The sequence below is a fragment of the Neofelis nebulosa genome, chromosome 10, assembly GCF_028018385.1.
Source record: "Neofelis nebulosa isolate mNeoNeb1 chromosome 10, mNeoNeb1.pri, whole genome shotgun sequence".
Taxonomy (NCBI): domain Eukaryota; kingdom Metazoa; phylum Chordata; class Mammalia; order Carnivora; family Felidae; genus Neofelis; species Neofelis nebulosa.
The window spans coordinates 90,132,319-90,146,296 of record NC_080791.1 but is presented as its reverse complement, the minus strand read 5'-3'; the positions used below and the strand labels follow the sequence as shown (position 1 = coordinate 90,146,296).

At 47.1% G+C, this 13,978-nt stretch overlaps 1 protein-coding gene across 30 annotated transcripts in view; it reads right to left on the bottom strand.

Moving 5' to 3' along the window:
- PRR5L (proline rich 5 like) overlaps positions 1-13,978 on the bottom strand; it is a 73,917-nt gene that overhangs the window by 24,204 nt on the left and 35,735 nt on the right. For 28 of the 30 annotated variants that reach the window (XR_009249915.1, XM_058688657.1, XM_058688666.1 and 25 more), the window contains 2 exons: positions 12,992-13,040; positions 383-440 (listed from right to left, as the gene is read on the bottom strand). Coding sequence is in view for 29 of the 30 variants with exons in the window: in XM_058688657.1 (XP_058544640.1) it covers positions 383-440; positions 12,992-13,040 (107 nt within the window). In the remaining variant the exon portion in view is untranslated. The remainder of the gene's footprint in view (positions 1-382; positions 441-12,991; positions 13,041-13,978) is intronic. The other 2 variants (XM_058688676.1, XM_058688677.1) reach the window with 2 other exon arrangements.

Here is a 13,978-nt window from a genome sequence, read left to right as displayed (position 1 = left end):
CCTCCTGTCATATAGGACGTCAACTAAGATGAAAAAGGCCAGTTAAAAATAGCCTGGGTCAGACCAGGGAGAACAGCATGTCAGGATCCGTGGTAGAATTTCTCCTTCCACAGGGGACCGCCAGCACGCATCCTGTGAAATACCCTCGGCGAGGGTTCTCGGAGAAGACCACCCCAATCCCACCTCATTTTTCAAAATACAGATCTGACTGGCACAGCCACAGTGGCTGGCTCCAAGCAAGTGAGGCCGCTCGTGGGGGGAGCGCGAGACGGGGTGAATCACTCACTTGGAGCCTGCCACTCTTGGACAGAAGCATTTCAGCTGTCCAAACAGCAGAGGCTGAGTCACAGGGCCCACTGTACGAGGGCTGCCTTGTACTTGCCTTCACACAGCTTAATCTTCTCCTCCACAAACAACAGGCCTTTGGCAAGAAGCTGATTCTGTCAAGAGAGAACAAAGAACACAAGGGTTGGGCTACTTCACGCACCGACAAAACCTCTTCCACGTCCAATGGGCGAGGGCGCAGGGCTCTGGGCCCTTGGATGCCAGTCACGCTTCCAAGTACTAGAAGCCATCTGTCCTCTTGGAAGATCAGGCTTCGGGAGAAGTCAACAAGACATCCCACGGCAAACGAGGGAGACGAGAGCCAAACTCAACCACCACTCCATCCCTCCAAGCAGGGAGGAGGCATGCCACAGGCTTGGCTGAGTCATATGGCAGGCCTGTGGTGGACACCCGATGTCCTTCAAGCCCTTCATCTAAACTCAGAAAAGGGAGCGTTGAGGTAATGGGAAATTGTGCAGAGATAATATATTTTTTTAAGAGATGAATTTAGGGTTTCCCACGCAAGCATGAAAGAGACTGTATGCAAAACCTTAAGCAGCCGTGAGTATGTGTCCACCAGTGAGGGTGTGCATGGAAGGCTGTGGAAAGAGAGAGTACGGTTAAGTCCTTGTGCAATTGTACCTAGCAACTGCTGAGTGTTCTGCGCACGTCAGAGGGTTTATATCCTTCATTTCACCTAATTGATACCCTCCCAACAGTCCTATCCGGTTGGTACCATGACCCTCACTTTACTGACGGTCAGTGAAGAGACCGCCTACAGGAGACAGACCAGGTCTTCTTAGCTCCAGAAGCCATGTTCTCCCCACTCTGCTTTGTTGCCTTCTAGCAAGTCTCCCCACCCAGAGCCCCCTTGAGGGGCTAGCGCTGGTCCCATAAGTGGAGCAGCCTCTTCACAGGTCACGGAAGCTCCAAGAGGAGCAAGGATGTGCTGGTGCCTCTCCACTCACCTCACATTATCAGATTATCAAAGTCCTATGCTTATGGGGCAGGGGGCCCATGGTGATCTGTATCCTACAGAAAACCTAACGCATTTTTTAGTATTCTCCTTTATAAAACCTTAAAACCCTGTTGCAATGATGACAATGATGCAAACCCTCGTGCATAGCAGAGCGGAAAGAATTTGGATATCAGACGGGGGCTCAAGTCCCAGCTCGGCCACACTCGAGCTGCGTGATCTTGAACTTTCTCTAATACTTGAATTCCTCAGCTGTAAAATGGCACCATACCAGCAACATCATAAAGTTCTTATAAGACTTAGTCATTACACACACACACACACACACACACACACACACACACACACACACAGTATCTCATGTCCTTAGTACTCAGTGGTAATGGGCATTGATGATAATAGCTGTTCTCTTAGCCCATCTATCTTCACAAAGGAGTGGGAGTTAAAGAGAGTCGGTAATGAATGGGCCTACATCAAATATATTAAAATATTTTGTCAAAGGAACTGTCACATTTCTGTGACTCACACATATAAACCAAATTTCAGAAGCCCTATTAAAATTCACAAGAGATGATCTAACTTCAAAAAGTAGTTGGCCAGCGTTTAGTGTCAAGATGGAACCCCAACTCAAAGTCAGAATGACATCTTCTAGGAGAACACCAACTGTGTTAAAGGAGACAAAAATCAATTCCTTTACACAGAACGATGGAACAGAGAGGTAGTTTCAGTGAGACCCCACCTGCATTCTCCACCTTCCAGCCAAGCAAATGAATCCCAACAGCTTCTGGGTCAGAAAGCAAGAAAACACCACTGCACCAAATTTAGACTATCAGAAGCAAGGCTCTGTGACAGCTGGGCTGGACAGGAAAGGACTGTGCAGGTGCCTTCCAGAAGGCAGTCGCTCCACCTGCATGTTTCTGAGCAGCTGGGGCCTCAAGTCTCTGTGTGGGTCCCTATCACCCATCCAGGTGAAGTTCTCAGAACTTCCCCTGGGTGCTCTGTGCAAGGGCTCCTGATGCCATTAGTCTCTGTCACACCTCTGATGCCAACACAGATGTCCCAGGCTTCTTCCAAAACAACTTTACAACCTTCCAAGATGTCATGTTTCTGCAATGCACCTGTGAATGTGATTGCACCTCCCTCTTAATGCAGTTTTTGTGACTTTGTCCTATGACGTCTACATTTTAAATGGCAGGGGTGGGGGTAGAGTGGTGGGAGAACAGGAAGTACTGACAACAGAGAGATAAAAGCCTAGTCCAGGCGATGTCATGAGTTAAAGAAACAAATTCAAACCCTGTATCATACTCACTAGGTCCTTAGGGGTGAAGGTCATTTCTTACTGCTCTGAGAACAGTGCCCCAAACATAGCAGATGTTAATAAACATTGGCTGAATATATATATTGCCTGTTTTGGTGCTGAAGCCCATTTTGAACTTTTAAGAAATCAAGATAAGAGACAGAATATGTAGAAGAGGGGAGAAAGTGATACAGGGTCCCTAAATCTGTGGATGTTTTCTTTACTTGATAAAAATCACTCTGTATCTGTACCTTAAGGGATAAGCTTTAAAAGATGGCTCAGGTTCTTCTTCCCTCTCTCTCCTACTTCTCCCCCTTCAAGGAGACATTTGGGGAAAGAAAAAAAGGCATTTTTTTTTCAATGAAAAGGAATGATTTGTGTATTATGGAGAAATGGAAAAGAAAATACTCTTTTAAAATCCTCATGATACACAGCATGGCAGTTCTATAACTTAGGCCAAAATAAGAGCAATAGAAACTTGGGCTCAGGAGGGGATTTAAGGAGCCTCTAGCCATATTCTGCCATCTCCCCAGCCCTGTGGTCAAAATCCACTGGTCACACGCAGTTCTGAGGCTGTTTCGGTGGACTCGTCCTTTTCCAGGAAACTAAAGCACCTTTCAAAAGCATCTTGCAGATTCTTCTATCCGTAGGCATTTGTAGATTTTGCTCTTATTTTACAGCTGAATAACTGGTCTCCAGCTTTTGTTTGTCACGTGCACGCAGAGGAAGGATCACTGGGCCCAGCCTAGCCCACAGCCCCTGCTCTCCAGAGAATCTCCCGCCATGCACTCAATGGATCTGTGCCCCACTGTGCAAGCTCAAACCCCTTGATCACAGCCTGCATCTCCGGCTTAGCTGATTGGCCTGTTTCCTATCCCATTGCTGACCCAGGTCTCAAACTGAGCCAACAGTCTTCTCTCCTGGGAATCTGCAGTCACACAGGCTCCTACCCTCCAAATGGTCCTATGTTCCTCCGGGCCTCATGGCCTGAAGGGCTTCCTGCTTGGGGTTTAATGCTCTGCAGTTGCCATTTTAATTTTTAGTATTTTTTATCTTCAAACTTGTGTTTTGTAAGTGAAATCTGATAGGGTTCACTTGTGGTCCTGCCTCTTTACCACCTCCCCAGGAGGATTTTTCAACACCTGCTCGCCCCCCACTCCCCCACCCCTGCGTGTACTGGTCCCACAGGGTCTCCCTCACCCTGCCTCCGCCCCCACACTGTCCTCTTATTCCCCGAAATGCTGGGGGGCCCAGGCCCAAATGCAGGGAGGGTAGGGTTGGGGCAGGCCCTGCAGCACCTGGGGAGGGGCCCTGGGGGCAGCCTTCCCCACCCCAGGGCTGGCAGAGCTGTGGCTCAAGTGCTGGTAACTCAGGGAGGGCCTCTTGACCATCCTGGATGTGTGTACTGAGGGTGCAGAGGTTCCGATCTCTCGCGGGGGGGTCTCCTGTCCACCACAGGCTGCAGCAGCAGGCCCACGGGAAAGGGAGACCGACCTCCCCAACCCTGGCTGCGGCTACTCTGTATGCTGCTCGCTTCACCTCAGGATACGCCAACTGGACATCTGTGGGGCTTAAGGCTGCTGAGACATCCCCCTCCTTCCCCCCAAAAGGACAAAGGAAAACGAAAAGAACCAGCCCTGACTCAGGCATCCATCTTGCACGGTCTGTCCTTTTAAGCATCTCTTCTCCCTGGAACTCGCCTCACCGCATTCCCGGCCCTTAACAAAGGCATGATTCTGGAAGGCGCCGAGGACATGCTTGCTGCAGGCCGTGGTGATGGAGCTGTGTGGTGCCAGGGCTGGGAAGAACCTGACCTTTCTCTGGTCCCGTTCCCTGTCCAATGGCGGCAACCGCACCACCTCCCCGGCCCGATGGCTTGGAGCCAACAACCGTTTACATTAAATAGCAGCCACCTAGGAAATGACTTGGGACTGGGAATGAGGCCCATTGTTACTTGGTGCCTTGCCCCCACCCCATAAATGAACTTAGATGTGGAATACACATCACTTGAATCAAGCAGCAGAGGAGCCTGGATGTGAAAGACAGCTGACACGTCTAAGACATCAAAAAATACACCACCAACAGAAAAATGAGGTTCAGCTAGGAAAAATGCAAAAAAAAAAAACCCCAAAAAACAAGGATGTCTGGGGAAAGGCATCCAAAACCACCCAATCTTGAGTGGGTGGGACAGATTCAGCTCATCCTAGGTGATCATGGAGGGCAGGCAGGAGGAGGCAGGGGAGGACAGAGGAGAAGGTGGGCTTGTCAACAGTGTGCACCTCTTGTCAAGCAGGTACTTCCCCAAACCCACCGGAGGGACTCAGGGAAACAGGGAACCCACAGGCTGGGGGGTGGGGGTGGGGAGAAGGACACTAACCCATCTTCCCAGAGGAAAGAACTTTCCAACAGCAGGAATCCTGTAAATGCTAAGGCTGCCTGCCACTGCTTTAGCGATGATGACGATGACAAAGAAGAAGAAGAAGAAGAAGAAGAAGAAGAAGAAGAAGAAGAAGAAGAAGAAGAAAGAATGATGGTAGAGTTATTCACTGGTTTTTACTCTTGTCAGGCACTGTATTAAACCCTTTGCATGCACTAACTAGCTCATTGTACCTTTGCCACAAACTATGCCTTTTGTACAGATGAAGAAACGGAGGCTCAGACTAGCAACTAGCAGATGTGAGACCAGAGCTAGCACCCAGATTGGTCTGAATCCAAACCCCCATTATATTCCCCTGGTTTATTTTAGCAATAATAAAAATATATATATAAAGATACAAATAGCTACTGTATGTTGACCGCTCCCTAAATACCAAGGACTTTGCATCTACAACATCTCATCTAGTAACCACATCAACTTCTTGAAGTCGGTACCATGATCTCAGCTAGCGTATCACTAAGAGAACTGAGGCTCAGACAGGTTAAGTGACATGCCTGCAGTTACCCAGACAGTGAGCGTTCCAGCAAGGATGGGAATCCTGACCCACCAGGAAGAAGGTCTGGTGCTTTTAGCCATCCTGTTCTTCTGCCCTGTCCACTGGGGAGGTTTCTTGTGTCCTTGCCCAAAGGGGAAGGGAGAGGAGATCCACTTCAGGATCACACATACGGGGAGCAGTCGGTTTAGCAATCTCGGGTGACGGGACGGAGTTCCGCCATGAAACCTCTATCCAGCTGGGCCATTTCCGCTGCCCAACCCTGCTACCAGCTTCCCAAATTCTGCCTCCCCCAAAGTACTTCCTCAGGGCCTCCCTCTCCGCTATCCACACACACTCACTGTCCAGCAAGGCTCACACGTGGCTCCTGGGTGGGTTCCATTCCCAAATGAGACATTCTTTCCTACCCCGGAGGCATCTAGAAGCATGCCACTCTGCCTACGGAGAACTCTTGTTAGCCAACAATTCTTTTCTACTCCAGGCATGTTTCCAGTGATATCAAGATCCACAAAGGTTCCTGGTACTGGCACTAAGCCAGGGATGGAAACTATGGGCCACCTCCTTTTTTCCCCGCTGCAGCTTTGAAAGTACAGCCATCATCTCTAAGGTAATGTCTGCATTTCCTGTGAACCTGGATGCCTTCCTAGATAAGCAACCTTATAAACACGACTCGCCCCCAAGCCCAGAGAGTTCCTAATAAACCAGTCCTGGTGTGTGGATGGGGGCGGGCGGGGAGGGGATGTGGCAGTGTGATGAGACCAGACAGAAATCCCCAGATGGGAGTGTGAAAAAGATGAGAAACTTGCTACTTATGCGAATCCTTCATTTAGCACCATTTCAGTGGTAGAGGGTGAATTCGGGCTCTTAAAAAATTCATTTTAAAGGAAGCTGGAAAACAGTCCCTGTCTGTTTCTCTGGACACCAAAAATAAATAAATAAAATTTAAAAACACAGACATTTCTCTTCCGTGGAGTTTTTCAGGGAATGCCTTACGGGCATTTTAACATTTAGAGTATAATCCAGAAGATTTTTCTTCCATGGCCAGAGGGCCTGGGTCTGACACTTGCTCTACATTTTACCAGCTGTGCGATCTTGGATAACCTCCCTTCTGAGAGCTGCAGTCATAGTATCTGCAGAACAGTAATAACAAAATCTTCCTCATCAGCTGTCAGGAGGAATAAGTGACTTGGCACAGGGAAAATGCTTCCAGCGTTTTCTCAGACTTGATTAGGTATCAGAATCACAGAGTTCTGGGCCCCATCCCCACAGTGTCTGATTCTGTGAGTCTGAGGAGGGGCCTGAAAATCTGCCTTAGCAACGTGCTCTCAGGTGGTGTGGAAGATGCTGGTCCGGGGACCACACTTCGAGAACCATCAGCTTCAAAGAGTGGCTGGTGCATAAATGCATGAAAATGTTCGCCATCGTGACTATGGATGTTTTTGTCCTCCATATAACCCTTTTAAAAAAAAAAAATTTATTCATTTTTGAGAGAGAGACAGAGTGTGAGTGGAAGAGGGACAGAGAGAAAGAGAAGGAGACACAGAGTCCGAAGCAGCCTCCAGGCTCTGGGCTGTCAGTACAGAGCCTGACACAGGGCTCGAACTCACTGACCATGAGATCATGACCTGAACCAAAGTCAGAGGCTTAACTGACTGAGCCACTCAGGCGTCCCCTCCATATAGCTCTTAAGCAGCCTCAGAGACAGTTGCCCTGGTGCTTTCCATGCCTAACAAATATTTCTCAGCCCTTCCAACTCAATCTTTACCCCTCATGGCCACTGAACTGCTGAATGTTTGCACTTATCGGAACACACGTGCATTCCCAGCATCTACCCCTGGCTTCCAACCTCCCTTCACTGGTGCCTTAAACCTGGCTGCTGCCATTCCCTGCCTGCTCTATAGGAAATCACCCAATTTCACCCATAGTGGGTTCCTGAAAACACGTATTCGTGTGGAACAAGACACTTACATGATGTTCGGAGTTCTGTTCCCACAGAGCTAAAAAGGATTATAAAATCCCTAATTACACCTCACCTTCGGAGCTCATCTTTGGGTGATAGATTTTCAGCATTTTGTACCTACGTGTTCCTTCTTTAACAATAGAATGTGCAATCACCCAAGTCCAATGAGGCTAAAGATCCGCCATTGCAGCATGCCCGCGGATTTTCATCTTTATCTCAATTATATTAAGACCTATGGTTATCAATTTCAAGGCCCATTTTCCCACTTATCCTCATAAAATGTGAGAAAAAGTACAATAAAAATATTCAAATAATTGCACAGATTCCAGGCAATCGCCGAAGAGATTAAGCATGGCGGAGCTGCTGACAGGGAACGCGGCTGGCTGGCGGGCAGCCCCACACAGTGCAGCCTGGGACATCCAGGGGTCCTTCTTGCAGCCCCCAGACTGGCACCACCCCATTCCCTCCCCTCACAGTGCCCAAGCAAAGTTTCTGAGCCACTCCCAAGTTTACAGACTCCACAAGGGCTCTCTTCCAAGTACTGGCCAAATCCAAAACATAACCTCACAACGATCTTCTCTCCTAAGGGTATCATCTTCCCCCCTTGTCTTTTTGCTGGAGCTCAGCCCACTTGTTCAAAGCCCCATCTCTTGCTCCCCTCCATCCACCTAATCACCCCTTTCCTTTTGGGGAACCCCATGTGTTTGGGAAGACCTCCCAGGCTGACCAAAGAGGAGCTGAAACTTTTCGCCTCTAGTCAATTTGGGTTTGGAAAAAAAAAAAAAATCACATGAAAGTGATTTTCCCCAATCTTTATCATCTCTCCACCCAGGAAGAATCTGTGGATTCTTACAAGTCCCACCCAGCTTTGTCCCTACAAAGTATACTTACCCTGGGCCTGTTTGTAAGCCTTTACCATCCACTCAGGTTTTCAGCTAACACTACCCTGTGTGGTACCTGCATAGAGGTATCCACATCCCTGCTCTGTCTTCAATGTCAAACTCCACGGTGACCATGACACTTCCATGAGTCTCCTCCTTTGGTTCTGCCATGTGCCACAAGCCCTTAATGAACCTTCCCTGATAATGATGAGCTAAGAGGGACTGGCCTCCTGGGGCTCTCACAAGACATGAGCAGTAATGGAAGTATTTAGATCAAACACTACCAGGCCATCTGTGGCCTTTGGGCACTGGGGTGACTAAATTTCCCCTTTTCCTAGGTACTATCTTGTTCAGAGCTACTGACTAGAAACTGAGTTTCTGTATCAAGCAAAACCCTAGTTTCACCAAAGGGAATTTAACTTTCCGGGCTTGGGGTAAAAACTTGCAACAAATGCAACATGGCCAGCAGATACAGGAGCACAGAATACTCTATCTGCAGCCACTCCCCCCCTCCCCCCCACCCCCCACCCATCCCCATGCCCTGCACCACCAACGTGGTTAACCATTAATTAGGTGATAGAAAAATGTAGGGCACTTCCGATCATCATTTCCAAAGTTCTAAGGAAACAGTTATCCCACAGAGCTGTCTCTATGATAGAGTTCCCCTGGGAAACCCCAGCTTTCCTTCCAGGCCCAAAACAGAGGGAAAGAGAAAATTCAACACCGGAAATGTCAGATTTTTTCCCGCCAGTTTCTTATGGAAATCTCTCTATGCTTCTGTGGATCAAATGGCCTGTCTTCTCTGTGTGCAGACACAAGATAAGCACTCTTTTCCCACCTGCTTCCCCTCTGCCTTCACCTCAGGTCATTTTCATTATTCCTGACTGAAGATACCCTTCAGTGAATCTTTCCTTGAAGCTACAAATTGAGAATGCTCACCTTCAAAAGCAGAGCCACAGAGAAGGTTCTGCAAGTAGAGATCTCTGGGTTGGAGAGATGCGACCCAACCCAACCCAGAAGAGATCTCTCTGGGTCCCAGGAGATGCAAGTTCATCGCTAAATGCAGATGGCAGGGAGGGGGCACCCGATCCTTCATGTCACACAGAAAAGCCCAGAGCCCAAAGAGCCCATTCATCGTCCTCTCCAACAGCCACATCCATGGCTTTGGGGTCTCACCTCCACCCTCATGATCTGTTCCTTATTTGTCCATGGACTTCCTCCTTCCTCCTTGCTGGAGGCGTGTTCTTTCTGGAGCCCATTCAGACTTTTCCTTCCTCACGGCACGTCTGCTAGTTGAATGTGAAGGCTGGCCTCTATGGCCCTCCCTCTTGGACCTCCCTCCTCCCTCCCATCCTCCTTCATGGACAGTTCTTCCTTGCATGGCTTTGGAACCAGCCCACCTTCAAGCGGTGCCCAGCATTGGGCTTTCCAAACCTGACTCTCTCTTGAACCACCTTCACCATCTGGCCATCGCCAGGGTCCCCTAAACTGTTATTCTTTGCATACTATTTTTCTTAAATCAGTCCACTTTTGAAAACATAAATATGTTTAAAAAATGAAACTATAGCAACATCATTTGCCATAAACAGAATGTAACTCAACCATCAACTCGAGGCAAAGAAAAAAAATTTTATGAAATCCTAATCAGTGTTCCTAGCTGAAGACACTACGTTCGAGGCGTGCTCTCTCTTTCTGAAACAAGGGAGATCTCCAAGTCCTGCAGGAGCGTCAAAGATACAGTGGCGCAAAGCGAGACTCTCCCTGGGCACAATCCGAAGCATGAAAGGAAAAGAAAGGAAAATACATTCTAGCCACGAAGACCAGTATTACTTAACGTCATTGTGCATACCACCTAATATCATCTCCTGTATCTGTGGTAGACAACCCCTCCCTCTCTCCCAAGAAACTTCACTGGGCATCTCTTATGTTCCAGGTACTTTCCAGGCACTGGGGAGCCAAACACCTTTTTTTTTTTTTTTTTTTTTTTAAAGGGCTCTGCACCTACAGGAGACTTAAAACCTACATTTAAATAAACAGCGTCCAGGATAGCTTTCTTTCCAGTCTAATACTAAGGAAAATCCCAGATTCAAAACTGTGAAAACCAGTTCCCACCCCACACCCCCAGAAAGAGACTCAATATTCACCAAGCCGTTTCTCTGATTAAGCTCTCGATGGAAAATGACATGTGGTTATTAGTTAAGTGGCTGGCATACTTTGTAAGCAGCATTAACCGACCCCCCCAAACCTCAGGGCTTCCCAGATAAACAAGTCCCCACCCAAGTGCCCTTCTCCACCCTTCCTAGGGGTAGCCCCCCGTGCCAAAAGACAACTGACATTTAAAACCCAATTGAAACCACACCAAATTCTGTCTACTTTAAATGTCAGCGAGGAAGGCTGCCGGCCTGGCAGGTTTCTTCAGGACCAATTGAAAAACCACTTCTCTGTAGTTGGATTTAAAAATCAATCACTACAGACAGCAAGAGAAGAGACTGAGGACAAGGCTGACCTTTGAGTCAAGGGCAACTGAGATGATTCACATTTGTAACTAATTACCTCTTTCTTAATCTTTATGTTTGTCTCTCCCTGGACAGGGGCTTTTTCTTTCAAGCAGCTGAGACATCTGACCCGATAGAATTCCAGGCTGCTGTTGGGTCTTGCTTTGTCCATATTTATAGTGGCCATTCTCTGCTGTGTGTGTGTGTGTGTGTGTGTGTGTGTGTGTGTGTGTGTGTGTATGTGTGTGTGTTTTAAAGGACTAACATCTGTCATTATTTAAAAGTGCACATAAAAATTTAAGCTTCCCGAATGTTGGTAAGGAAGAAAAAAAAAAGAATGTCAGTATTGTTTTTAAGATCTAAAAATTCTTTAACCTGTCTTAAATAAAAGTATGTTCTCCGTGGGTATAGAATAGCACCACCAACCTGAAACCAAGATGTTAGGTATTTTTATGTTAGTTTCCCATTAAAAGGGTTGCACTTTAGAATAACAAATATGCATACAGTTAAGTTTAATAACCGCATTACTCTGTCTTCCTCTGTGCTAGTCACTGTTCTGAGCACTTGACAAATAACAATTTATTTAGTCCTCACGACAATCTTATAAGGTTAGGTCCTAACACCCCTGGTTTTATAGAACAGAAAACTAAAACACACAGAGGTAAAGCAACTTGCTCAAAGTCACACAGCTGGTAAGGGGCTATGCTGGGCACTAAACTCAGGTAGTCTGGCTTTAGAGGCCACGATATTGACCACTCCCCTACTCTGTCCCCCACCTAACACCCACACTATGCGCTGAATGCTTTGCATGTGTTATTTCACGTAAACCAACAACGACCTCTAAGGTAGGTCATGTTTTTGTTCCCATTTTACAGATGGGGAAAATGAGGCATCTTGCCCGAGACCTACTCAGCTAATTAGCGGGGAAAAGTAGTAACTCTGACTTCACTAAAGTATCAGTCAGTTACTGTCAAACAACACATCCCCATGCCCTCTCCCACATGCCTGTGGGTGGAGTCAGGAAAACAACTTGTGTCAGTCGATTAGAAACTATCCTCTGAGGGGCATCTGGGTGGCTCAGTTAGTTAAGCTTCTGACTCTTGATTTCACCTCAAGTTAGCATCTCACAGTTCATGAGTTCAAGCCGCAGGTCAGGCTCTGCGCTGACAGCACGGAGCCTCCTCCAGATTCTCTCTCTCCCCCTCTCTCTGCCCTTCCCCTGCTCATGCACACACAACACTCTCACTCTCAAAATAAATAAAGAAAAAACGAAGAAGAAAAATAAACCATCCTCTAAGGGAGTCTGGAACCTTGAGTTCATTAGCATCATAACAACAGTGTTTGGGCAGGAGGGGTGTCAGGTCGCCGGATCCAATCATCTTTAACAGAACAGACTAGGAGGCTTAGCGACAAGAAGTCACTTGGCTGAAGGGTACATACAGTTACACCGAATTAGATGCCATCCCCGGGGGGTGAGAGGGAATGTTGCTACAGGAGCAGTTCCCACAGTGTGGTCTGAGGTCCCATATCCCCAGACCTTTTCCACAGGGTCAAAACTAGTTCCTTAATGACACTAAGCCACAATTTGCCCTTTTCCTCGCATCTTCCATCAGTGTACCGTGCAGGTTTCCAGAGACCACATGATGCGCAATGTCACAACAGACCGAATGGGAAACAGACAGGAGGATCCATCCGGCTATCTTCTATGAAGCCAGATGGTGCAGAGATTTGCAAACGTAAAATAATGCCTCTCTTCTATTTTTTTTTATTCTGAAGTTATTTTTCACAAAAATGCTATTTAGACTAACATGTAATAGGTTTATTATTTAAATGACTTAAATATTTTTAAGTTTCTCAGGTTCAGTTTCCAATATGGTGAAGACAGAGATAACCCAAATAACCGATCATTTTTAAGAGTGTAAGGATGACCAAGAAGCCTGAGAACCACTGCCCAAGACTGTAATCTCCATAAAAGCAGGGACCACACTGGCCCTGTGCATTATCAGGGACTCAGCATATGTAATTTTGGATGTTGAAGGAATGCCCAGGTGTATGGTATTGGCCATCCCTTTAGGTACATGTATCCATGTGCACTATAATGACAGATACTCAGACTCACACAGCTTACCTGGAAATAGTCTGTAATGAATGATCCAAGTTCACTCTTCAGCAGCCTCCTGGGGAGAGAGAAACACCATCAAGCAGCCCATGATAGTAGAGCTCCCGGTGCCTAACTCACAGACACATACGATGATAGAGTGCTCCCCAGTGGCATAGGGGCCAAGGCCAGGTCTAAGAAAGGAGTGTGCTAGGCTCTAATAATACCTCTGTACCAAAGTTATTATGGGATTCAGGCAATGGAAGTCCTAAAAGGGTATCTGTTCCTTAGTTCGCTCTACAAAGACAACCATCGCCAGAGGGCAGTCGCGGGAGATTCTAATTCTAATAGAGTTGGTAGAAGCAAGCTAGGGGACTCTGGCTTCATGGGAAGCAAAAAAAAAAAAAAAAAAAAGAAAGAAAAGAAAAGGAAAGAGAGAAAGACCATAATTTTGTAATCTTCCATATTTGTAGACTTTATGGTTTAAAACATATTTTTCATGCATTCTTCAGCCAAGGATTGAAGAACTGTAAAGTATGTGTGAGAGGAGGGCAATTATTATCCTCCAATATAAGTAAAGAAACAGAGGCTCAGAGAGGCCCCCAGTGGCAGAGTGAAGATTCAAACCCAGGCCTTCTGCAAATTCAACATCTTTCCCCATAATCCCACTCTGTCTCTCCTCCAAATCCATCAGAGACATTCAACATGGTGCCATAGTTTGGATGGTCTTACCACCCCCCCCCCCAAGTGACTGAGGCAGTCGTTCAAAGGGGGCTACAACAGGGAAAACAGATTTTATTTATCCAGTTTATTGAGCTTCCCTTGACGTGCCAGACACTGGGCCAGCACCAGGTGGAGGGAAGTGAACAACCAAGACAGATGAGGTCTCGGTGGTGTGGATCGATAGTGTGTTAATAAATACACTCGCAGGATAATTTCAAAGAGTCTTTAGAGCTAAAAAAAGAATTTTAAAAATAGAGGTGTTGGCACCAGGTCCCCATCTCCTGTGACAAATCG